The sequence below is a fragment of the Phragmites australis genome, chromosome 10, assembly GCF_958298935.1.
Source record: "Phragmites australis chromosome 10, lpPhrAust1.1, whole genome shotgun sequence".
NCBI lineage: Eukaryota > Viridiplantae > Streptophyta > Magnoliopsida > Poales > Poaceae > Phragmites > Phragmites australis.
In genome coordinates, this window is record NC_084930.1 from 780,087 (window position 1) to 802,643 (window position 22,557).

At 45.6% G+C, this 22,557-nt stretch overlaps 1 protein-coding gene and 1 pseudogene across 10 annotated transcripts; both read left to right on the forward strand.

The window, feature by feature from the left end:
• The first annotated feature begins 1,456 nt into the window (after window positions 1–1,456).
• LOC133883588 (uncharacterized) lies at window positions 1,457–22,478 on the forward strand. 10 transcript variants are annotated; one of them, XM_062322958.1, is made up of 21 exons: window positions 1,457–1,773; window positions 1,882–2,064; window positions 3,179–3,313; window positions 4,445–4,587; window positions 14,873–15,037; window positions 15,167–15,412; window positions 15,586–15,816; window positions 15,889–15,927; window positions 16,196–16,405; window positions 16,539–16,661; window positions 16,801–16,853; window positions 17,311–17,640; window positions 18,012–18,075; window positions 19,128–19,236; window positions 19,335–19,482; window positions 20,159–20,284; window positions 20,372–20,495; window positions 20,660–20,736; window positions 20,817–20,869; window positions 21,915–22,209; window positions 22,322–22,478. In XM_062322958.1, the coding sequence occupies exons 1-9, from the start codon at window positions 1,590–1,592 to the stop codon at window positions 16,358–16,360; spliced, it is 1,491 nt and encodes a 496-aa protein (XP_062178942.1). In that variant the 5' UTR covers window positions 1,457–1,589; the 3' UTR covers window positions 16,361–16,405; window positions 16,539–16,661; window positions 16,801–16,853; window positions 17,311–17,640; window positions 18,012–18,075; window positions 19,128–19,236; window positions 19,335–19,482; window positions 20,159–20,284; window positions 20,372–20,495; window positions 20,660–20,736; window positions 20,817–20,869; window positions 21,915–22,209; window positions 22,322–22,478. The 10 variants fall into 10 exon arrangements, with proteins under 10 accessions (XP_062178942.1, XP_062178941.1, XP_062178940.1 ...); XM_062322957.1 differs by having other exon boundaries at window positions 16,616–16,661; XM_062322956.1 differs by having other exon boundaries at window positions 16,196–16,661; window positions 16,801–17,134.
• Window positions 17,449–22,286, forward strand: LOC133931075 (probable protein phosphatase 2C 70; annotated as a pseudogene).
• Window positions 22,479–22,557: the final 79 nt, after the last annotated feature.

Below are 22,557 nucleotides of genomic sequence, written 5' to 3' on the forward strand. Positions count from 1 at the left end.
TAGGATGTTATTTGAGTGGTATTGTAAAGTTCAGGTTGAAATATTTCTGATTTTATAATTCAGGGTGAAATTTGAATGTTATTGTAAAGTTTATGATGAAATATATCTTGTTTTATAGTTCAGAGTGAAACTTGAGTAGTATTATAAAGTTCGGGATGAAATACATCTAGTTTCATAATTTATGGTGAAATTTGAAGATTATATCATAATTCAAGGGGTGATCTATAGTTTTTCCTTTTATTTTTTAGAAAAAAATCTAATTAAAGTGGGATTTGAATTTGAATGGAGAAACCAGACAATCACTCTAAATTCAAAATTAATCCTATAAGCAATGGAAGAACTCTCGCATCAAACAGGGGAATTAACACACTTTTTATCATCGTCAACATATGAAACTGAGTAGATTCCATTAGAAGCCATCAGACGAGTTTAGGCAACGTTGTAGTCCACATGGTTAGGACATAGCCCTCTAGATCTATCTAGTTAGGGATGGCAATCCTACCCGTATGTACCGTGTCTGACGGGTACTGATATGGGTACGAGTCTTTATCCATAGGTGTAGTGGGTTGGGTACTGCAAAGTAATAGGTCAAGTATATATCTATATATATGCCATTTCTTCTTCAATGTTTATTCAAAACAAACATTTGAACAAATTGGGGTCATCTTTCTTTGACTTTTGGTTTTTTTAACAGGTGTCGTAAATGAATGCTATGAACATTCAATGGAAACAGAGCACCTGAACAGGAGGGGGATGAATATAAGGCAGAGCAGAGCTGTTGCATAAGCTTAGTACAAGAGGGTGATTCTGGTTCAAACTTCAGTAAAGCAGCAGTGTTTTCTTTTCATTTCTTTTGTTTTGGAGGGAAAGAAGCAGTAGTGTTTTATTTGAAGAAAAATGGGAACAAAAATATTTGTACATTATCTATGTGTTTTTCTGGTTTATATAGATCAGAGTCGGATAATTCTGACTTAGCTCGTCATCTTAGTTTCTGGAATTGAATCAATTGATCTGGTTCAAACAATCAAAGCACTGTCAAAATTGTTTTCACCAATCCAGTAGCTAAATTCGTTGCTGCGTGTAAAAAGTGTTTGCAGACAAGCATGTTGGATGCAGGCCTAAGTAATTGTATGTTTAGATGGTATCAATCTCTCTAACCATGCTCTTTGCTTGCTTCGTGAGACTTGTTATGTGATTAAGGTTTTGTTTATTTTAATTTTAATTGTGGCTTTCAATTTTTACAATCCGAAATTGAAATAAATAGACGATTTTTTACTATAATTTTTACAATTCGCTAGTTGGGTTGTGAGAATCCGAGAAACTGAATTATCTCAATTTTTTATAGATCGTGAAAATCCAGTTTACAAAATTATTTATAAAAGTTTTTTAAATCTATAATCTAATTTTTTTTCATAATCTACAAACTGCGAACTGCTTTTCAGAATACCAGCAGAAACAAACAAGCCGCATTTGGTTCGCAGGTCCGTCCCCTCTCCTGCTCTCTAGTCTCCTCGCCCTCTGTTCCTCCAACCACCCTCCAAACCCTACCCTTCTCGAAGCTTCCAGAGCCCCTGGTGCTCGAGCCCTCCATGGCCCCCTCCGCCTCCGCTCTCTCCTGCTCCACCCCCGACCCCTCGCGCTCCGGGTGGTCCTCTCTGCGGCCGCAGCTGGACCTCCAATCCGCGCTCCTGTCCGAGGACGCCGCCGGCGACGCTCGGGCCGTCGCGGAGCTCCTCAATGCCGCGCTGGAGGGGGACCTCCCCCGCGCGAAGAGTAAGGCGCCTCAATCTCCATTCGATGCTCGTATAGCTAGGGTTTGGGGTTTTGATCTGCTTTTGTGGTGGTGGGGGTTTTGGTGTTGGGGTTTGTGGTGTGATGCAGAGCTGACGAAGGAGCTGAGGAAGGCAGGGAAGGGCGTCGCCGAGGCGGTGGCGGACGCCGTCGGCATGCCCGAGAGCAAGCGTCGCGGGCCGCTCCACCTGGCCGCGGCGACCGGGAAGGTGGAGATGTGCAAGTTCCTCATCAGGACTTGCGAGGTCGACGTCAACGCGACCGATGTTGATGGTAATTAACTTGCTACTGCTGTTCCTGTCTACGTTGTGCTGTATTTCTGTCACGATCGCCACCCAAAGCAAGCATTCAATCACCCAGAACACCGAGCACCTCAGTTCAACGATGCATGTTGCCACGGAATCCGAGTACACAGCAGGACTACTAGTCAGGAGAAGAATGGAAGCATAGAGACAGTCAGACAGAAGCACTAGACTTGGTACAGGAGAGAGCAGGGAGCACTAGACGCATGTCCAGGTCCGTTTTCTGCGAGGTTTTGGGTTCTGCTCACTGCTCAGGGTCGGAGGTGAGAGGCGTTGCAGAGTTTGTGTGGATGGGGAAGAACAGTAGGTTGGAGAAGGGCTCAATTTCGTTGTTTTAGCAATTGGGGCTGAGCCCCCAGATAGAGCCCATTAATTCCCCAATTGGGCTTAGAAATTGGGCCTCCTTGGGCTTGGGCTAAGCATCATCATCAGCACCCGTTTATGCTCATCCTTTCTGTTAGTTGTGATGCCTGGCTATAATATAGTGATTGCTTGGTTCCATATTTGGATCTCACTGAAATTGGGCGATAGATGGAAGAAGCTATGTTACTAAATGTAGGTGGAGAGGTTTAACATGTTTTGATTATTAATTGTGATTGCCTGGCTATAATATAGTGATTGCTTGCTATCAAAGTTTGCCCAGGTCCCCTAAAGCCAAAAAGATTTGGGTGGCATGCGCTCTAATTTGCAGAACAGTGTGTTTGTTTATGTGGTGCCTTTAGTGAGTTGTCATTCGTGAATGTTGTGGCAATGCATCCTTGCATGAATTTTTTTCTATTTGTCAAAAAATAATTGCAATCTGCTTGTGTCCATGTGCCGACGCAAAATGCGTAGGACAGTAGAGGAAATGTGGTAATCACATGACCGATGCTCCTGCCTTGTTTCTTGGAGTGGGATGAATAGTTAGATTTTTGTTTACTTAAATATTATTTCGCATGATTCACTTGTAAAATCTGCTTGGGCGATGTTTTGGTATGCATTTTGCGGCTGCTAAGATTCTTGATTATATAGCACCTTGTTTGGTCAGAAGTGAGAATCATTGGACATGCTTATGACGTGTTTGCCATTTCTTATGCTCCTGTTAGGTGCGACTCCTCTAATTTTTGCAATACAAGGTATGGGATCTACAGCTGTGGTGAAGCTTCTTCTCAGTTATGAAGCTGATCCGAACAAAGCAGACAGCGGTGGGATTGCTCCTCTCCATATTGCAGCAGAACGAGGTTCTCTCTGCCCTTGCGTATCTTCGTTTTAGATTTATTTAGCTGTTGTTTGATCTCTATTTTGGATCGAGTAAATTGCATCGCTAGTACAACAAGTTGGGAGGTGGGTACAAACAAGTCACAAATCTTGAAAACTGCTCATATGAGTCACTAACACTGTTTTGGTGGTGGATTACTAGTCAAAACCTGACTCATGAACTAGTTCTAATCTATTGGTCTTCCCGCGTGGTTGTTCAATCACAGTGATGCGAAATAGAGTCTAGTTGGGGTGTCAAAGCTGAAAAAAGAAAAAGAAACTCCTTCCGTTCCTATCTAGCATGTGAACTCATTGTCTTTCCGCTGTTTCATCCACTTACAGACTTCTGTCCTAGACGATCACCTTGCTGAGCAGTGTTGCGTTCGTCCAAGCAACTAGCTTGATTTCTGCAAGCATGATACATGGTCTCCTATGTAGATCCAAGATTTTTTTTTTCCCGAAAGGACGACACTAGAGATGCTGATGGTAATAGAAACACCTTGATTAGTGTGGACCACTTTTGGGGCTAATATATCCAGCTTTGCAGTCCATCAAGAGTCGAGTGAAATAATTCTTTACACTCATGCAGTGTGCTCATTCATCAGATAGCATGTCGGATAGTATCATGAACGTGTGCATAAACTTGTCATATTTTCTGTTGAACAAGACACAAACTTGATCAATACTCAGACTGGGTCAAGCCTGTTTTGATTGCTTCATCCTGTCATTAGCTGAACCTAGACACTAGATCATCATAGGAGAAAACACAGTTAATGAAATCTGGATTCTACGCTGAAGGCCATTCCTTGGATGGGCAAATACTTTTTTTTCAGGCTGGTTGAAACATGCCAATTAGGGGGGGGGGGGGGGGAGCTCTGTTACCTAGGCATTCAAAAGGACACCTATGGTGTAGTAATCGTCCCAGGGCTTACTGCATTGTAAAACATCTTTATATTTCATACTGTTGTTATTTTAGCTTGTAGGTCTATAAAGATGCCAAACTGATCGATTTTTGAAATATAAGCTCTTGTGATGCTCGAAATTTCATTATGAAACACATATTTTATTTAATATATCCTAAGGTTAATTGTAATTATTCTCATGCTTTTAACCAGATTCCTATGAAGTAGCAGAGCTTTTATTGTCCAAAGGAGCTAAGGTTGACCCCATATGTGAAAGTGGCGAAGCACCACTACATGTTGCTGCTGCGTATGGAAATGCAAGAGTGTTGAAATTGTTGTTGGAGCATAATGCCGATGTAATATTTCTATCCAGCTTTAGTTGCACTTTTTCATCAATATTAGTATGTTATGGAGTTAGTATTTGATATGGCGGGTTCTGGAGGGAGGCTTGAGTGGAGAGACTAGGATGGAGGAGGCTTGTGGATTAGAGCGGAGAGGATAGCGTAGGGGTAGAGGCGGCTGGCCGCTCTCAACACCGGGTGGCGCTGAACTCGCCGTTCCGGCAAGAGACTCTGGCTAGACCAAACTTTAGGAGGAGTCTATTTCTTCTTGATCAAAACCTAATGACAATCTATTGCCTTTATAGAGCAGGCTTCTTATGAGATAAGGAAAGTCTAACAAATCTCTATCAAAAAGGAAACTAACTAATATATTCCTAACAAACAATATCTCCTCCCTCTTTATCCTTTCAAGCCGATTCCTAGCCACTTTGCTACGCCTGGGAATCCCTATTTCGGCGCTGATATGTTCTTCCAATAAAAGCGTCGGCAACATTTCCCCCCTCGCCCGAAAACAGCTCGTCCTCGAGCTGAAATGAGGGGTAAGCTGTCCTGAAATCATCCAAGAATTCCCAAGTTGCGTCCACTGGTTGAGTACCAGTCCATTGCACTAATATTTGCCACCGTTCACGATTCAGTCGGGCCTTGGTCACCGCAGTAGGAGATGGTACCACCCGGCCATTAACAATGTCTGGAAGTGGTATGATAGAGTCTGGAGGAGTGCCGATGAAACGTTTCAAGAAGCTTACATGGAAGACATCATGTATGCGGGCTTTAACAGGAAGCTGAAGACGATAGGCCACTGAACCAATGCGCTCAATAATTTGAAATGGACCATAGTATCGAGGAGCTAACTTGTTGTTGGACCCTGTTTTGAGAGATGTTGCTGGCCGATGCTGCAGACGAAGCCAAACGAAATCCCCAGTGGCGAATTCTAAGTCACAACGAGATTTGTCAAGCTGCCTCTTCATATAAGCACTGGCCTGGAGAAGTCGTTCACGAATATCATGAAGGAATTCATCACGATCGCGAAGCTGACGATCCAGAGCGGCCACACGAGCCGAGCCTGGCGCATAGGACAGAAGGACTGGAGGAGCCCGGCCATACACCACTTGAAAGGGCGTTGTCTGCAATGAGGAATGGAATGAAGTGTTGTAGCAAAATTCCGCCCAAGGTAGCCACTGCAGCCAAGTGCGGGGTCGGTCACCGGCTAGGCATCGAAGGTACATGGCGATAGTGCGATTGACCACCTCCGATTGTCCATCAGACTGAGGATGAAAGGCTGAATTGCGATGGAGTTTTGTTCCAGTGAAGTGAAAGAGTTCCTCCCAAAAATTACTGGTGAAGACGGGATCTCGATCACTTACAATTGAACAAGGAATGCTGTGTAATTTGACTATGTTGTCATAGAATGCACGGGCAACTGAGCTTGCTGTATAGGGGTGAGATAATGCAATGAAGTGTGCATATTTTGAAAACCGATCAACCACTGTTAAAACCACAGTCTTGCCGCCCACCTTGGGAAAGCCTTCAATGAAATCGATGGCAATATCTTCCCATACCGACGATGGAACTTGCAGGGGCTGTAATAACCCGGCCGGATGAAGATGTTCGGTCTTGTTACGCTGACAGACGGAGCAACCCTGAACAAACTCCTTGACTCGCCGGCGGGTATGAGTATTGTAGAATGTCGAGCGAAGGCGATGAAGGGTCTTCTCAATGCCCTCGTGGCCCGAATCATGGGCGTCAGCCAGAAGTTGTGGCCATAGTGGTGAAACATCAGGAACAAACACCCGGCCTTTGTACAGAAGCATGCCGTCGACTTCTTTCCAGTTTTCATCGGCTTCTGGTGAGGATAACTGGGCCCGAATGCTACGTGCTTGCTGATCTTGAGTGAGTTCGGCACGCAAGGCTTCATAGACCGAGAACACCGGAAAGGATATAGCATATAAGGAAACGTCATCCTCATGGCGCCGAGAGAGAGCGTCCGCAACTGTGTTGAGACGGCCTGGGCGGTATTCCACCGCAAAGTCATATCCGAAGAGTTTGCTCACCCAAGTATGCTGTGGGATTGTCGACAGTCGTTGATCCAGAAGGAACTTAAGGCTGTAATGATCTGTTCGGACCAAGAAGTGACGACCCCAAAGATAAGGTCGCCAATGGCGCACTGCCTTGACCAATCCAATGAGTTCACGCTCATATGCTGCGAGTTTTGCGTGATGGCGAGGCACAGCACGGCTGAAAAATGCGATTGGACCGGATCCTTGGTGTAGGACTGCGCCAAACCCAGTGCCCGATGCGTCGCAATCAACGATGAACATATTGGTGAAGTCCGGCAGTTGAAGAACGGGTGCCGTCGTGAGGGCTTTCTTGAGGGAGATGAAGGCGCCGTCGGCCTCGGCACCCCAGGAGAACGACTCCTTTTTAAGAAGAGCCGTGAGTGGCGCCGCAGCAGCGCCGTAGCCCGCAATAAACTTGCGGTAGTATCCGGTGAGGCCGAGAAAGCCCCGTAGTGCCCGGACGGATCGTGGGCGCGGCCATGCCTCGACTGCCTCAATCTTGGAAGGATCCATGGCAACGCCCTGGCCGGAGACTATATGGCCAAGGTACGCTACTGTTGTTTCGCCGAAGAAGCACTTGGAACGCTTGAGTGCAAGATGATGTGCACGAATGGCTTCAAAGATAAGCTTGACATGTTGGAGATGTTCGGCCCACGATGAACTATAAATCAAAATGTCATCGAAAAAGACGAGAACAAATTTGCGTAAGTATTGTTGCAGGATGTCGTTCATGAGAGCTTGAAAAGTAGCTGGCGCATTAGTCAAACCGAACGACATCACCAAGAATTCGAAGTGGCCATGATGCGTGCGGAATGCCGTCTTCTCGATGTTAGCTGGGTGCATTAATACTTGATGATTCCCACTGCGTAGATCCAGCTTGGTGAAGAATCGAGCCGTCTTAAGTTCATCAAAGAGCTCATCCGCCACCGGAATCGGAAATTTATCTTTGATGGTTTTGGCGTTGAGAACACGGTAGTCGACGCAGAAACGCCAGGTACCATCATGCTTCTTGACGAGGAGGACCGGGGAGGAAAATGCTGAGGTGCTGTGCCGGATAATGCCTTGATCCAGCATGTCGGCACATTGTCGTTCAATCTCATCCTTGAGAAGCTGTGGGTAGCGATATGGTCGTACCGCGATAGGAGTTGTTCCCGGCAACAGATGTATGCGGTGATCACGACGCCGTGGCGGTGGAAGGCCTCGGGGTTCTTTGAAAATGTCGATGAAGTCGGCTAGCAAGTCATCTAGAAGCGCGCGGTCTATGGTGACGACGCACAGAGCGGGCGTCGGCTGGGCTGTGCCAATTCCATACCAACACACCGAATGATCAGCGCGCCAAAATGTCATCGACACAGCCTCAAAATCCCAAAGGATGGGCCCCAAGGTGCGTAACCAGTGCACCCCCAAGACCACATCAAATCCGCCCAACGGAATTGCATAGAGAGTGATGCTGAAAACTTCGTTGTCGATGATTATCGATTGTCGTTCACAAATGCCCATCATCGGAACACATTCGCCATTGGCGACCGAGACATGTAGACCTGGCCGAGGGGTGACCGGAAGGTGTAGCTGCTGCGCCATAGCTTCGTTGATAAAGGAGTGAGTGGAACCGCTGTCCACCAGCGCCGTTAGGGAGTGCTCGGCGATGTGGAGCCGAAGACGCATGGTGTGCGCAGCGCGTATGCCGGTCAAGGCCATCAGGGAAATTGCCAACTGATCTTCCGTGTCATCGTTGTCGTCCTCTAATTCGAGCAGGAAAACTCCTTTCATGGAGCACTTCCCGACGTGCTCCTTTGAAAACTTTTCCGGGCAGTTGAAGCAGAGTCCCTTGAGGCGACGGTCGGCCATCACTTCGGCGGACAAACGGCGAAACTGCGATCGTGGAGCGGCTTGCTGGGCGCCGTCAGGAACGATCAGTTTAGGTGCCGCCGAAGTCGAGGGAACCGATGTTGGCGAAGACAGTGGGGCTGAAGAGGAAGACCCAACACCAGGCTTAGTTGTCGCACGAAAGTAAGTCGTCGAGCGTACGGGGGTTGGCTTGGAATCCCCATCAGTATCGCCGAGACGCTTCTCGTAAGCCCGGGCCAGGCTCATGGCGGTTTGGAGGTTGGTTGGTCCTTGTAGTTCGACATCAGTACGGAGAGGCGCGTCGAGACCAGCGGTGAACAAGTTGACCTGGTGTGTCGGCGTAAGGTTGTCGCAACGGCAAAGAAGTGCCAAGAATTGGCGTTGATAATCTTCGACCGTCCCAGTGCGACGCAAGTCCTTCAGTTCGCCGAGGATATTAGCCCGGATGGGAGGTCCGAAGCGAAGGTTGACAAATTCGGCGAACTGAGCCCAAGACAGTACGCTGTAATCCCGTTCCAACTGATAATACCATTGGGCGGCGACTCCGTGGAGATTGAAGGAAGCCAACCAAACTTTCTCTTCTTCATTGGTGTGCTGGCCGCGGAAAAACTGCTCGCATTTGTTGAGCCATGGAAGAGGATCATCCTCGCCATCATACGAGGGAAAATTGAGCTTGTGATGACGAATGACACCCCGAGGAGTCTCAATGTGATCAATGGCACGGTAATGGCCGGGACCGTCGCCAGAGAGACGATCGGCCAAAGATGCGTCAGGGCGAGAGTTGCTCGTGGTGTCGTCGCGCAGTTTCTCTGTGCGCGCGATACGTTGATCATGGCGATCCAAACGCGTCTTGACGGAGTCCATCTCAGCGAGAACGCGCTCGAGCATGGAGGCCAAATCGGCAGTTGTTGGTGCGCGGGGATGATCGTCGGAACTTGCCATGGAGGGACCAGCGGGCGGGGGTGGGGAGGATGGCGGAAGCGAGCTGCCAACAGGCGACAGAGAAGGTTGTGTCTCTAGTACCAGATTGATATGGCGGGTTCTGGAGGGAGGCTTGAGTGGAGACACTAGGATGGAGGAGGCTTGTGGATTAGAGCGGAGAGGATAGCGTAGGGGTAGAGGCGGCTGGCCGCTCTCAACACCGGGCGGCGCTGAACTCGCCGTTCCGGCAAGAGACTCTGGCTAGACCAAACTTTTGGAGGAGTTTATTTCTTCTTGATCAAAACCTCATGACAATCTATTGCCTTTATAGAGCAGGCTTCTTATGAGATAAGGAAAGTCTAACAAATCTCTATCAAAAAGGAAACTAACTAATATATTCCTAACAAACAATATCTCCTCCCTCTTTATCCTTTCAAGCCGATTCCTAGCCACTTTGCTGCGCCTGGGAATTCCTATTTCGGCGCTGATATGTTCTTCCAATAAAAGCGTCGACAACAGTATTCTATCATGATATCTGACTATAATTGCTCTAGTTAGTCTTTTCTTTCCTTGAGTTTCCTTCCCAAGTCTCAACCCTGTAAGTTCAGTATACTTGGTCCAACCAGTTATTAGAATGCTATTTTTGCATGGTATTAGTATAGGAGATGATACGCATTACTGATTTGTGGCTTCCCAATGCATGCTTCCCATTTGCATCTTTTATTTTATTTTGCATGTTACCAAAGTGGTCAAGTGCTGTTTTTTGTATCTTTTTATTTCTTCTGTTAATAATTGCATATTATCCCACTAAATACTTTTTTTACTCCAGTACCATATTGTGTATCGAGGGTAATCCCCGACAGTGATTCCGGGGTATGTCGGACGGTGGGTGCGTGAACGGCGTTTCAGAGAGTGAATGTGTCTATGTGTGTAGAAGAAGGATTCGGGGACACTGGGGGTTATACAGGTTCGGGTCTCACGGAGGATAACAAAGCTACGTCCTGTTTTTTTGTTATAGTAGATCTCACTTAGTTACAGCGGTGTTGTAGCAGATTGCCAGAATTGATCTGTCCTGGTTATAACGGGGTCCTCATCCCTTTATATAGTAGGGAGAGGGAGAACTAACATGCGGGCTTTACACAGATGGCCTCTGCTCATTCTAATATCTAACTCAGATCATCATTACATAGTACTGGGCACGCAACTTGCTCTGACAGCATTGTATATCGTGCTGCCGCGCTCCGTCTTTGCCTAGCCTGTAGAACCTTATCTTGCTGCATTTAATGCGACGGGACGGAACAATGCGCTTCTGCATCGTCGCCGTCCGCTTGCCTCTGCGCGCCGTCCTCGTACACTTGCCTCTACGCGCTGTCCTCGTCCACTTGCCTCTGCGCGCCGTCCTCGTCCACTTGCCTCTGCGCGCCGTCCCCATTCACTTGCCTCTGTGCCGTCTCCATTCACTTGCCTCTCTGTGCCATCTCCGTCCACTTGCCCCGCTGGATGGCTGACAACATCCCATCTGTCGTGCGGCGCTGCGCCGGCCTGTAGAGTCTCACACCGTAGCCTTTAATGCTACGGGATGGGACACGCCCCCTGCACCGCCCACGACCTTATCCGTTGGGGTCGGTGCCTGGTGAAGAGAATTGTTCGGGCAAGTGTCCAATCTGGTCCCGCGACCAGGGGTGGTCGTGGGTTTGTGTGAAGGTGTAGTGAGATTGGTCGCTGGAGACTTTGCACTGGTCGGGGTAGCTCATCGACCGATCAGATTTTTTAAGGAGATGTTCCACCGGCTGTTTGCACCCTACGTGGGGCTTGTTTGGCCGGGGTACCCCTTTACTTGATACTCCGACAGTAACCCCCACGCTTCTTCGTGATCGCGGTTTGGCCTGATCCTACCACCTGGGTCCCAGGGCAAATGTGGTTCGTCGTAGGAGTGGTTATTGACGCCGTCCCTCCTCAAAGTTCAACCTTTGAGCTCCGCATCACGGGGGGAGGTTTCAAATGCTTTGGGGGAGAAGAAAGGGTGAGGCATATTTATCGCCGTTTGGACCTGAAGGACTCTTGGTTTTTTTCTGCGTGCACCCTCGGGTTTCGAGCAGTTTGAATGCTGTGCTGGTTGGGATGCCGTTATAGTCTTTTTAAAGGACGGGTATTTGAGGGTCCTTCGAGTCCTTCTGCATTCTTTCCTTATTTTAAGCACTTTTGCGCCTAGAGTTCAGTTTCTTCGTCCCGTCTCGCGCTCGGCTCTGTAGAGTAGACGGACCCGAAGGTCATGGCTTCCCTCCTAGGATTTGCTTGCCGTGGTGCTTCCGGACGAATCTTCTGTTGCGGTCGTGATCGCAAGATCAGAGCTGATACCTGCCCGAATGCCGCCCGCGACCAGCAAGCTTACGCTGCTCTTCAGAAAGCTGTCCTCTGTAGGGCCGTCCCGCTCTCCTGCCTGGGCAGACCCCCTGGCCAATGTCATCAATATTTCTGATGATGAGGAGAGGATTGATTGGAACCTTCTGGAGAAGGAGATCGATGAGGAGGAAGAGTTGGAGAAGCGGAAGTGAGGTCTTCGGGGCGTGTTGGGGTCGGTCAACAGCTCCAACAGTGCCTTTGCGTTGGTCGCTCATCCTGGCCCTTACGCTGGTTGCCGTGTGATCCCAGGAGCGGTGAGCTGTTGTCCCAGGGAGTATAAGAGGTTCCTTGACTCGTTCAGGGGCAGATAGAGGCGAGTGCCTGGCGGGCTTTATACGTCAACCTCGCGCTGGTCACCAGGTTTGGTAGTCCCGTCAAGCACGGTCGGATGCTGTGGTCGGAGGACCAATTTGCGGGGAGTTCGTTTTTGGTTGGGAGGTCCTACAAAACAAGGAGTCTGGTTTTTTAATTTGAGAACTTACAGGTTGTATTCCACGCTCGTCCGGAAGGTCCTACAAAATATCGAAAACAAGTCCGTTTCCGAGTGACCCTATACATAGAACTTGCGCAACAGGGCAATGTTCCAGGAGTTGTGTAATTCACCGCCGTCCTCCATGGCTAACTTGATCGCACCAGGTCTGGTGACATCGACCATCTTGTAGGGTCCATCCCATTTGGGAGAGAGTATTCCGACTGGTCTTATTCTGAATTTGCCTAAGGACGAGGTCGCTTACGACCAGTGTTCGTTGTCGTACCCTTCGATTGTGGTAGCGTCTGAGGCTCTGTTGATACCAGGTGGTTCAAATCAGAGTACGATCGCGGAACTCTTCGATCAGGTTTATGTCGTCCTCGTCGCGCCACTTGGTCGTTGTCCGAGTAGTTGCTGACTCGGAGTGACTGGAGGGCGATTTCGGAGGGGAGCATGGATTCCGCGCCAAAGACCAAGAAGAAAGGGGTTTCGGTCGTGGCCCAGCTGGGGGTCGTCTGTAGCGACCAGAGTACTGTGGGGAGTTCGTCCACCCAATGCCTTGAATAGCTTTTAAGCGGATAAAAAACCAGGGTTCTGATCCCTTGTAGTATCATCCCATTTGCCCTCTCGACTTGTCCGTTGCTTTGGGGGTGAGCCACCGATGCATAGCAAACCTTGGTCCTGATTTCCTCACAGTAGTCTTGGAAAACACTACTGGCAAATTGAGTTTCGTTGTCCGTGCTTATGCGGCTTGGACTGCCAAACCGCACTACCAGCCCTCGTATGAACTTAATCGCTGCTGCGGCAGTAATCTTCCTGACGGGCTCGGTCTCGATCCACTTAGTGATCTTGTCAATCGCCACGAACAGGAACTCAAGACCGCTTGAGGCTTTAGGGAATGGTCCCACGAAATCGAGCCCCCAGACAGCGAGAGGCCAAGAGAGATATAGTTTGCAGTGATTGGGCTGGTAGGTTGGTAACACGACTCGCACTGTTTCACCAGCTCGTAGGCATCCTGGAGGGCAGTGGGCCAATAAAATCCTTGCCGGAACGCTATTCCGACCAGAGTGCGGTATGAAGCGTGGCTACCACATACCTCCATAGATATTAGAGAGCACTATGCTCCCCTTTTCCTGAGTGATGCATTTCAGTAAGAGGCCGTTGCTCTCTAGGCGGTAGAGGTGTCCTTCTACCAGGGAGTATATGCGGGCTTGCCGCGAGACCTTTTCTGCTGACGCATCATCGTCAGGGATTGCTCGGTTCGTCCGGGTGGTACCCCATGACGAATACGTCGTGGCGGCCGGGATCCTCAGAACGGGACTCAGCGGTTGCCGTGGATTCGGCCATGGGTAGCCTGATCAAGTTTTCTCAAACTTGCTAAAACGACGAAAGCGCGCCCCCTACCTGGCGTGCCAAATGTCGAGGTAATCCCTGACAGTGATTCCGGGGTATGGCGGACGGCGTTTCAGGGAGTGAATGTGTCTATATGTGTAGACGAAGGATTCGGGGACACGGTGGTTATATAGGTTCGGGTCTCCCGGAGGATAACAACCCTACGTCCTGTTTTTTGTGTGTAGATCTCACTTGGCTATAGCGCTATTTTAGCAGATTGCCAGAATTGATCTATCCTGGTTACAACGGGGTCCTCGTCCCTATATATAATAGGGAGAGGGAGAACTAACTTGCGGGCTCTACACAAATGGTCTCTGCTCATTCTAATATCTAACTCAGATCATCATTATGGAGTACCGGGCACGCAACTTGCTCTGGCAACATTGTATATCGTGCTGCCGCGCGTTGTCTTTGCCTAGCCCGTAGGACCTTATCCTGCTGCATTTAATGCGACGGGACGGAACGGTGCACTACTGCATCGTCCCTGTCTGCTTGCCTCTACGCGCCGTCCTCGTCCATTTGCCTCTGCGTGTCGTCCCCGTTCACTTGCCTCTATGCCGTCTCCGTTCACTTGCCTCTCTGCGGTATCTCCGTCCACTTGCCCCGCCGGATGGCCGACGACATCCCATCTGTCTGTCGTGCGGCGCTGCGTCGGCCTGTAGAGTCTCACACCGTAGCCTTTAATGCTATGGGATGGGACACGCCCTCCTGCACCGCCCACGACCTTATCCGTTGGGGCTGATGCCTGGTGAAGGGAATTGTTCGAGCAAGTGTCCAATCTGGTCTGCGACCAAGGGGCTGGTTGTGGGTTTGTGTGAAGGAGTAGCGAGATTGGTCGCTGGAGGCTTTGCATTGGTCGGAGTAGCTTATTGACCAATCAGATTTTTTAGAGATGTTTCCCCGGCTGTTTGCACCTTGCGTGGGGCCTGTTTGGCCGGGGTACCCCTTTACTTGATACACCGACAATGTGTATTTACTTTTCTCCCGTACGATAGACTCACATTCATCCAATACCCCATTGGCTGTGCTGCCCATTGGTTCTTTACTGGAGTGTTTGGAAATACTTATTGAGGAGCAGTTTATTGTTTGCTTGCATGCAATATTCAGTAAGCACAAGTATTGTTTGCTTGCATGCAATATTCAGTAAGCACAAGTATTGTTTGCTTGCATGCATGCAATATGTAGTAACCATAAGTTGTTTTTGCGACAGGAGAAAGTGCAAAGTGTGCCCAGAGAGCAACCTATGACAGCACCTCAACTACATGATCCTCCACGTTCGGGTCATCCATCAAACATTTCTTCAGGTGGTATGGGCATAGCATTGGATGACGACATTGGCATTCCTGAATACTCTGAATATGACGATAGTGAAGTGGTATGTATACATGTAACCAAACCTTTATATTCTTTTGTTCTAATTCTTGATGAAAGAATATATATGTAATTGAACCTTCTCGATTAATATTTCTGATTTGCGACTTATGTTTTTGTATCATTGGTGCAGGCAAACTTATTTGTGAAGGTGAACTCTAAGGAGTTGAAAGCAATTTTGTCAAAATACAAAATAGATGCAACAGGAAATAAGGAAGAAGTCTGGAGAAGGGCAAATAAGGAGCTTAAGCTAGAAGAGCTGAAGCAAAGGGAACTCAGGTTGTTGTGCGCTGCAAATGATATTCACCAAAACAAGGACACAAATGCGGAAATGATTTCAAAACTGAAGAATCATAAGAAAAGTCTATTGCTTGCGATGGTATGGTATTTACACACAAGGCTAAAGATAGAAAATCGATAATTTATCTAATAAAGTTATATATGCAGTGCTTCTCCAGTTAATGAGTCAGTGTTACTTTTGGATACGATTTTCTGTCTTACATTTAGACTTATATATGTTTATCCTTGCTAATGTTGTGGTTGCTTTTACAGCGTAGGCAAAAGTTTATGATAGAACTCCGGGAACACAACAAACAATTGCGAATTTCTTTGAATAACGAATTAGATACAAATCTTTCAGAATTGGATGCATTCAGCATGCTTGTGGAATTAAAGGAGTATTTTTTGAAAGAACATGCTTCGCTAGAGCTCTCCTACCGGTTCGAGGAAAAAGAATGTGCTTCGCTAGAGAAGCAACTAAAGATAGAGGAAACTGAAAAAAGGGTGGGTGACTTGTGACATTTGACTTATTTTATTTGATTCATTAGCATTAATTAAAACTTTTTAAAAGTGCAGGCATATTTAAGGAAGGAAAGTTTGCCTACAAAGTGCAAGGTAAATGACATTTCTGATAGCAGGAAAATCGCTGCCTTTGTCGAGCTCCTAGGCATAAAACCAAATTGGTTTTTCGTGATGCTAGTCATTCTTCTTAAACGATGCTCAATCGCTCTCTCCCGTAGCTTCATTTTATGCCTCATCAATTTGATTCCACGGTAACTAGTACAACTTTGAATGTCAAAAAAATAAAACAAAATAAAAAGGATTCGCACATTTGACAAAATAGAAAATCATTGTATAAAGATCTGATTTGGCTGCTATGCAGGAAAAAGCTGAGTATGAGGAGAAGCTACTACTGGAGGATAGACAGAAACGTCTTAAACTTGTTCTAGCAGAAAAGAAGGTTCAGGAGGAATTATCCAAAAAGATAGAAGACGAAATAGCTGTTCTAACAGAAAAGAAGGTCAGGACGAATTGTCCAAAAAGATAGACGACGAAATAGCTGAAATACATTTAAAGAACGTCAGATGCACAGGTACATATCACTGCTGTAATTAATGTAGTAGTTTTAGATTTTTAGCTGTAAGGAATGTGACATCCTTCTAGGGAAGCTTCATTACTATTATATCCATGATTCTAGATTTCTACTGAATATTTTAAATATCTAGGAATAAGTCTACTTCACCCCTGCACCTGTTGTTATATTTATAAGATTTGTTTCCTTTTTGGAAACCCCCTCATTAAGCAAAAAGGTTAAGAACTCTGGAGTACATCAAGCGAATGGCTTTATGGTGAGTCTAGATTCTAGAATTTCAATAATGGTAGCCATTGACCCATTGTGTCATCTATGAGCTTCAATCGCACTTGTATCAAATCTAAAATTGATTGATTATTGCTTGAACTAGCTCACTTTTCCTTTGTATTTTTCAGAGTCGAGATAAGGGTCGGCATGGTCATAACTCTATTCAATCATTTAAATAAAGGTATATCTGTCAGGTGACTATTTTGCTGCCCCTTGTCGTATTGCAGAAGAACATGCGATGCAAAGAATAAACCTCTTTTTTTTTCGCTACTGCCCTATTGTGCTTATGTTAAGTCTTCTCCATCTCATGAATTTCTAAGTGATAAACTTTCATTGATAGCCACCATATAAACTGCATGTGTTTCGTATAGTTGGTCTCGATAGAGCTAATGCATTTTTTGTTCATGGAAGGCAAGCAACCTGCTGCAACCATGGGAGTATACTGTTACTTGATCAGCTCATGTGCGTTTGAAACATGAGATTCCATTTATTTACTGAAGTTCATTGCTTGGTTGGTTGAATTAGGAAGATTCAGAACACTAATAATGTGTCACTGGATTGGGATCTTTGGCGCAGCTGAATCGTGTTTTAAGTCTGCTGTCAAGTTGATGTTTGTTCTGTTTTTTCCACCATTCCAGTTAAAGCCTCGCAAGAGAAGAGCCAAGCTCTGGCACTTGGACCTCCTTTGCTGGCATCAGAACCTAGGCAACAAGCAGCTGAAGAAGATTCATCAGAAGAGCTTGAGGACAAGACTGAATTAGAGTACTTAATCCTGTACTGCTGCTGCTGCAGACGTTGAAGAAACCTCGCCCCCACCCGCTTCCCCTCCTCTCAGTCCCGGACCCTTCTCTGCCGCCCCCACCGCATCCCTACCACCTACAAATACACACAAGCCCCCTACTAGAGCGTCTCTTTCTCGCATCGCTGTCGTCTTGCACCGCCGCCGCCGCTCCCTTCTCCTCTTCCTCGTAAGTTGCTCCTAACTCCTCCCCAATTTGCAGCTGCTTAGAGTGCAAGTTGCGATCCTGTTACTATGTGTAGATTCGCATGATGAATTAAGTGCCAAATTGTTGTCTCCAATAGTCCGGTAACCCGACAACCTAGAATAAATTCTGTTGTGATTCAACCAATGGTGTTTCCCCTGTAAGCGAAAACCTCGAGATACCGGTTTGTCGACATGTCACACTCGCATTGGGAGTTCACTGCTAGGTCTGATAAATTGATCCAGACGATATATGACGGAAGCTTTGTTTACTTGTTTACACCACTTTGAAGGAATCGTCTCTATAAGCATGGCCGTTCCGCTTTAAAAGCTAAGCCACCTGTGTCTTTCTTGCAGCATGCTGCTTTGCCGGACCTCGATGACTGCACATCATTTTTTGGTGTTTACGATGTCCATGGAGGTAAATTTTGATTGTTTTATATTCAGGTTATGCTATTGTCTTCAGCTGTACTGACTACTGACTGAATCTGCATTGGTTTGAGCTTCTGAGAGGGTTTGTTCATTGGATTAGCATGATCTAACTTCACTCATTCTATCCAATTAATAGCTGGATATATTGATGCTTCTAAAATATAATAGTGTAATTGAAGCAGTATTGTTGGCATGCCCCAATTAGATGGGCAGTAAGATTCTGCAGCAATATTGCTATGGGCCATGGGTTTTGTTGATTTCCTGTTGCTTGTGTTCATAACCATGGCAATGGTGCTGACCCTACCATCCAGTATTGAACGTATGTACATAGCAATGTACTGGCTGAGAAGTGTCCTGTACACACTTCTTAGGAGCACTTTGTTATAAGTTATTTATTTTTATCCTTTTTGGAGTCTCACTAAGGATTGCACTGTTTTGGACATAATGACAAATGAACACGGGGAGGGGCATTTTTTAAATTACTCCACACACACTGTTTCAGAAACCGGCCATCTGCCCGTATAGATGCTTCCTAGTTGCCGCCTAGCCTGTCTGCCTAGCCCGCCTTATCACTGATAAGGCGCTAGGTGCCACCCTGCTGCCTGCCTAGCATCTAGTGCTTCTTTAAAGCACTGGTCCCCCGCAGAAGAAACTTCCTTGTATCTGCCAATGAATACTATGAAGTTCATTGAAAATGAGCACCCAAGTGATTTCTTGAACGATGAAAAGGCTAACAGGCAATATTGACTACGGGAATGATCTCAATTAAACCTGGTTAATAACTTAGCACTGATTTGGTACGGTTCGAACTTCGCTTGTCCGGAATACTAAGTTCCTAATGTGGCTGTAACAAGTCAAATAATCAAACTGTTCTACACTTCTGTTTTAATGAGTAACTGTAAGCAGTCATAGTGCTATCCCTTGTAAATTTGACACACTGTGTCCTTGTTGGGAATGGTTGAATACTTTATCGTGTAGTTATGCGTCAGATAAGCAATTATTTTCCCTGGTAGCATGACATACCACCCCGTGTTATTTTAGGAAAAGCCATCTCTAAATTCTCTGCAAGGCACCTACACAAGCAAGTTCTCATAAATGAAGCATCATCATCCGATGATTTATCAACTTCTGTCCATAAAGCTTTCTTAAGGTAAATTTCATGCTTCTCAGTTTAGAATGGAGTCAGTTTGGGTAAAATTGACATAATTTTGTGGTTTAGTGAACCTGCGCGACATTTTACTGTTTCAGAATGGATGAGATACTGAAAGGACAGGGGATGGAGAGAACTGACTGAGCATGATATGGAAACAAGTTCACGGGTATGCTGGAGGGCATGATATGGTCCCCCAAGGGTGGAGATTCAGATAACCTAGGGGATGGCTGGGATACTGAGGAGGTAACACTGCTCATTTGTTTTTTCATCATCAACCATTATTTTTCTGCCTTCCTGGTGTGTGAAATTCCAATCATTACTTTTTTGGCATGAGGTTCTGAAGTAGTGTTTCTTAGAATACACATTTCACGGTATAAAAGCTTCTTGTATGCTTATTAACTGAGCCCATATTTAAAAATGGGCTTAAAAGGGATGTGGGGAGTAGTACTCTTGGTGTTCATCACTCATAAACAGATCGTGGATCCCTTAATATCCTTATCCTGTCAACTGATAGGATACCTTTCTCTAGTAGATATCTTGAAAACTAAAAGAACAAAACAAATCTAGTCATTGCTGAAGATTCTTGCTTCTCAGACTTGGGTCTAGGTTAGACATCAGTAAATAAGGTTCCCATATGGTCAGGCTGAAGTGCTGAACACATCTAATGGGCACAGACTGACAACTATGCTGTAGAACATTTTTGTAGCCATTATTTCAAAATTGCATGTCCTCTAATGTACCCTATCCAAAGTCCTTTCGTATAAATAAATGGAAATATTGTTTAGTATGGATGTTGCTTGCAAGACCTGCCGTATTGGGCTTTTTTGTACCCTTGTTTATTTCCTTTTTTCTATTTTTGGTTAAATTCTAGTAAATGTAGAGCATATCTGAACCCTTTTTAACAAAGTTACTATAGCAGGGTCCAAATTCGAACTTTCCTGGGCCAACATCTGGAAGCACAGCTTGTGTGGCTGTCATAAGAAATGATCAACTCATCGTTGCAAATGGCGGGGATTCCTGCTGTGTTATCTCACGGAAGGGTCAGGTACATTAGATTTCCATAACTTGGTTTTAGTTCTAATTGCCAAACATAAATACTAGAATATTTTTTGCTGACTCATCTGTTGTGCAGGCTTACAGTTTGTCAACACATCAAAAACCATATCTTGAGGGAGAAAAAGAGAGGATTTTGAGTGCCAGCGGGTTTGTTGTTGCTGGACGGGTCAATGGAAGCTTGAACTTGTTGAGAGCAATGGGTATCTCTTCTTTTTTTCAAACAGAAAATATTTTGTTGTTACCTACAGCCTTTTTTTTTATTTTTGTGTTTTCCTCTAGGAGCTTTGAACATGACAAGGGCAATCGGTGAAAATATTTTGTTGTTACATACGGCCTTTTTATTTATTTTTGGGTTTTCCTCTAGGTGACATGGAACTGAAGCAAAATGAGCTTTTGCCAGCCGAGAGACAGATTGTGACAGCTGAACCTGAGTTGAAAACAGTGAGCTTTGCCAGCCCTTTCTGTCAGTATTTCCTTTTCTTGAACAAAATTTACTCAGGGTTGCTTTGGCATTTGACCAGGTCAAACTTTCTGAGGATGATGAATTCATTGTTTTAGCATGTGATGACATATGGTATGATTTAAATTTCTCTCCTGGATGCAGACTTATTACTATAATTGAATTACTTTCTTATATACCTTGACATACGTTTTATTTGCACCATTATAAAAATATACAAATTTTTACCATCTGCTTGAGGGATAAAATACTTGAAGAGAATCCTACAGTAAACTTCCTCAGTGTTCCTTTGCAATGATCATCACAGGCACCATCCATAGCACGCTTACCATTCAAGAGTTCGTGCCAAACCTGGAAAACATAATTATTCACTAGTCAATGGTGCTTAATGTTATTTCTGCAAAAAAGTATCTTATTAACCATGAACCTACCACCTTGAAAATGTTAATTGGTTCGACGGAATGCTCCTGAGTTTTGAAATTTGGACAGAAGGGAAGTCTAGTGCATTAGCAGCCGTGAACCCTAAGTAACCAGAACACAATAACTTGTTATAAGGATATCAAATAAGGAACATCATATATATTTAATCAACATTTGTGACACCGCCATCTAATTCAGATGTGAGGTAGTCTCTCGGAGGTAGTTTGCACCAGGGTTTGCAGTTGCTGATATGTAACTGCAGTTTTGTAGCAAACTTATGACCTTTAGATGGATATTGTATCCAGATCATACTCTATTAATGAAATTCGAATTGGGGAATGCTTATTTGTTTTATCTAGATCAGCTGGATACCGAGGGGCATGTCAAACAAAGCAAGCATCACTAGCTTTCATCAAGGGTCAAATATTGTGCATTTAGCAGGTGGTGTTAGAAAAACGTAGACTGATGGTACTGGGTGCTCTATTGCAGTTGTTTGCATAAGACACTGATGGTTCCACGCTGTAGAGCTAACGCATTAGATTATAGACAAGCAGATTTCCTGATCTTAAAGTTGTGAAATGATGTTTTGGTTATTCATTATCCATGCTGTCAGCCAGAGATAAGTTCAACATTAGCAGTTCGCGTTATTGGTGAATTCCACTTAGAGTGTTGTCTACTCTGTTTTTTGTATTATTGTGATTGATATTGAGTTGTTGATACCCAATTTTTCTTGTGACAGGGATTGCATGTCAAGTCAAGAAGTGGTTGATTTTGTACTTGTACATAAACACTAAGTGTAGCACATAGCTGTGTTTGAGGACATTGCGTTCCAAATGTTCAAAAAATTCGCAGGAGGATAAGCTATCGACAGTGTGCGAGAAGTTGCTTGACCGTTGCCTGGCACCTACATCTGGTGGGGAAGGATGCGATAATAATATGACCGTGATCGTTGTTCAGTTTAAGAAGCCAGCTTCGCCAGTTGCTACGTCTAGCGCCGAGCAATCTGCTGCCACTTCAGAAGAGATGCGGCCAAAGTAAGCTTCCCTTTGGCTGACGCAACTACACATGCTCCAGTCATTGAAATCTCAGCGTTGTAAAGTCTGAAGTTCCTCTTTCAGAATTTGAGCCCCTTCCCTTTGTGAACAGCGAGCTTGATGGCCCGGACGACCCATTGAAGTAGGCTCAAGTGGCACACGGTGCCGTGGAGTTCTAACCGGTGGTGGGCGATTAGAAAAAAGCATAGCAAGTGGTGTATATAAGAAAGGTATTATATTCGACAATCTGTTATAGGGTTTGTTCTTTTCGTTCTAGTCTTCAGAGTCGTCTCAACCTGTAATACATGGCGTGTTGGTTCTTGAATCGGGGTTTTTTTTTTTTTTTGT

Coding starts and splice junctions, on each gene's coding strand:
- LOC133883588 (XM_062322956.1), top strand. CDS start 1,590: ATGGCCCCCTCCGCCTCCGCTCTCTCCTGCTCCACCCCCGACCCCTCG. Junction 2,065..3,178: donor CAACGCGACCGATGTTGATG/GTAATTAACTTG, acceptor TGCTCCTGTTAG/GTGCGACTCCTCTAATTTTT. Junction 15,928..16,195: donor GTTTGCCTACAAAGTGCAAG/GTAAATGACATT, acceptor GCTGCTATGCAG/GAAAAAGCTGAGTATGAGGA.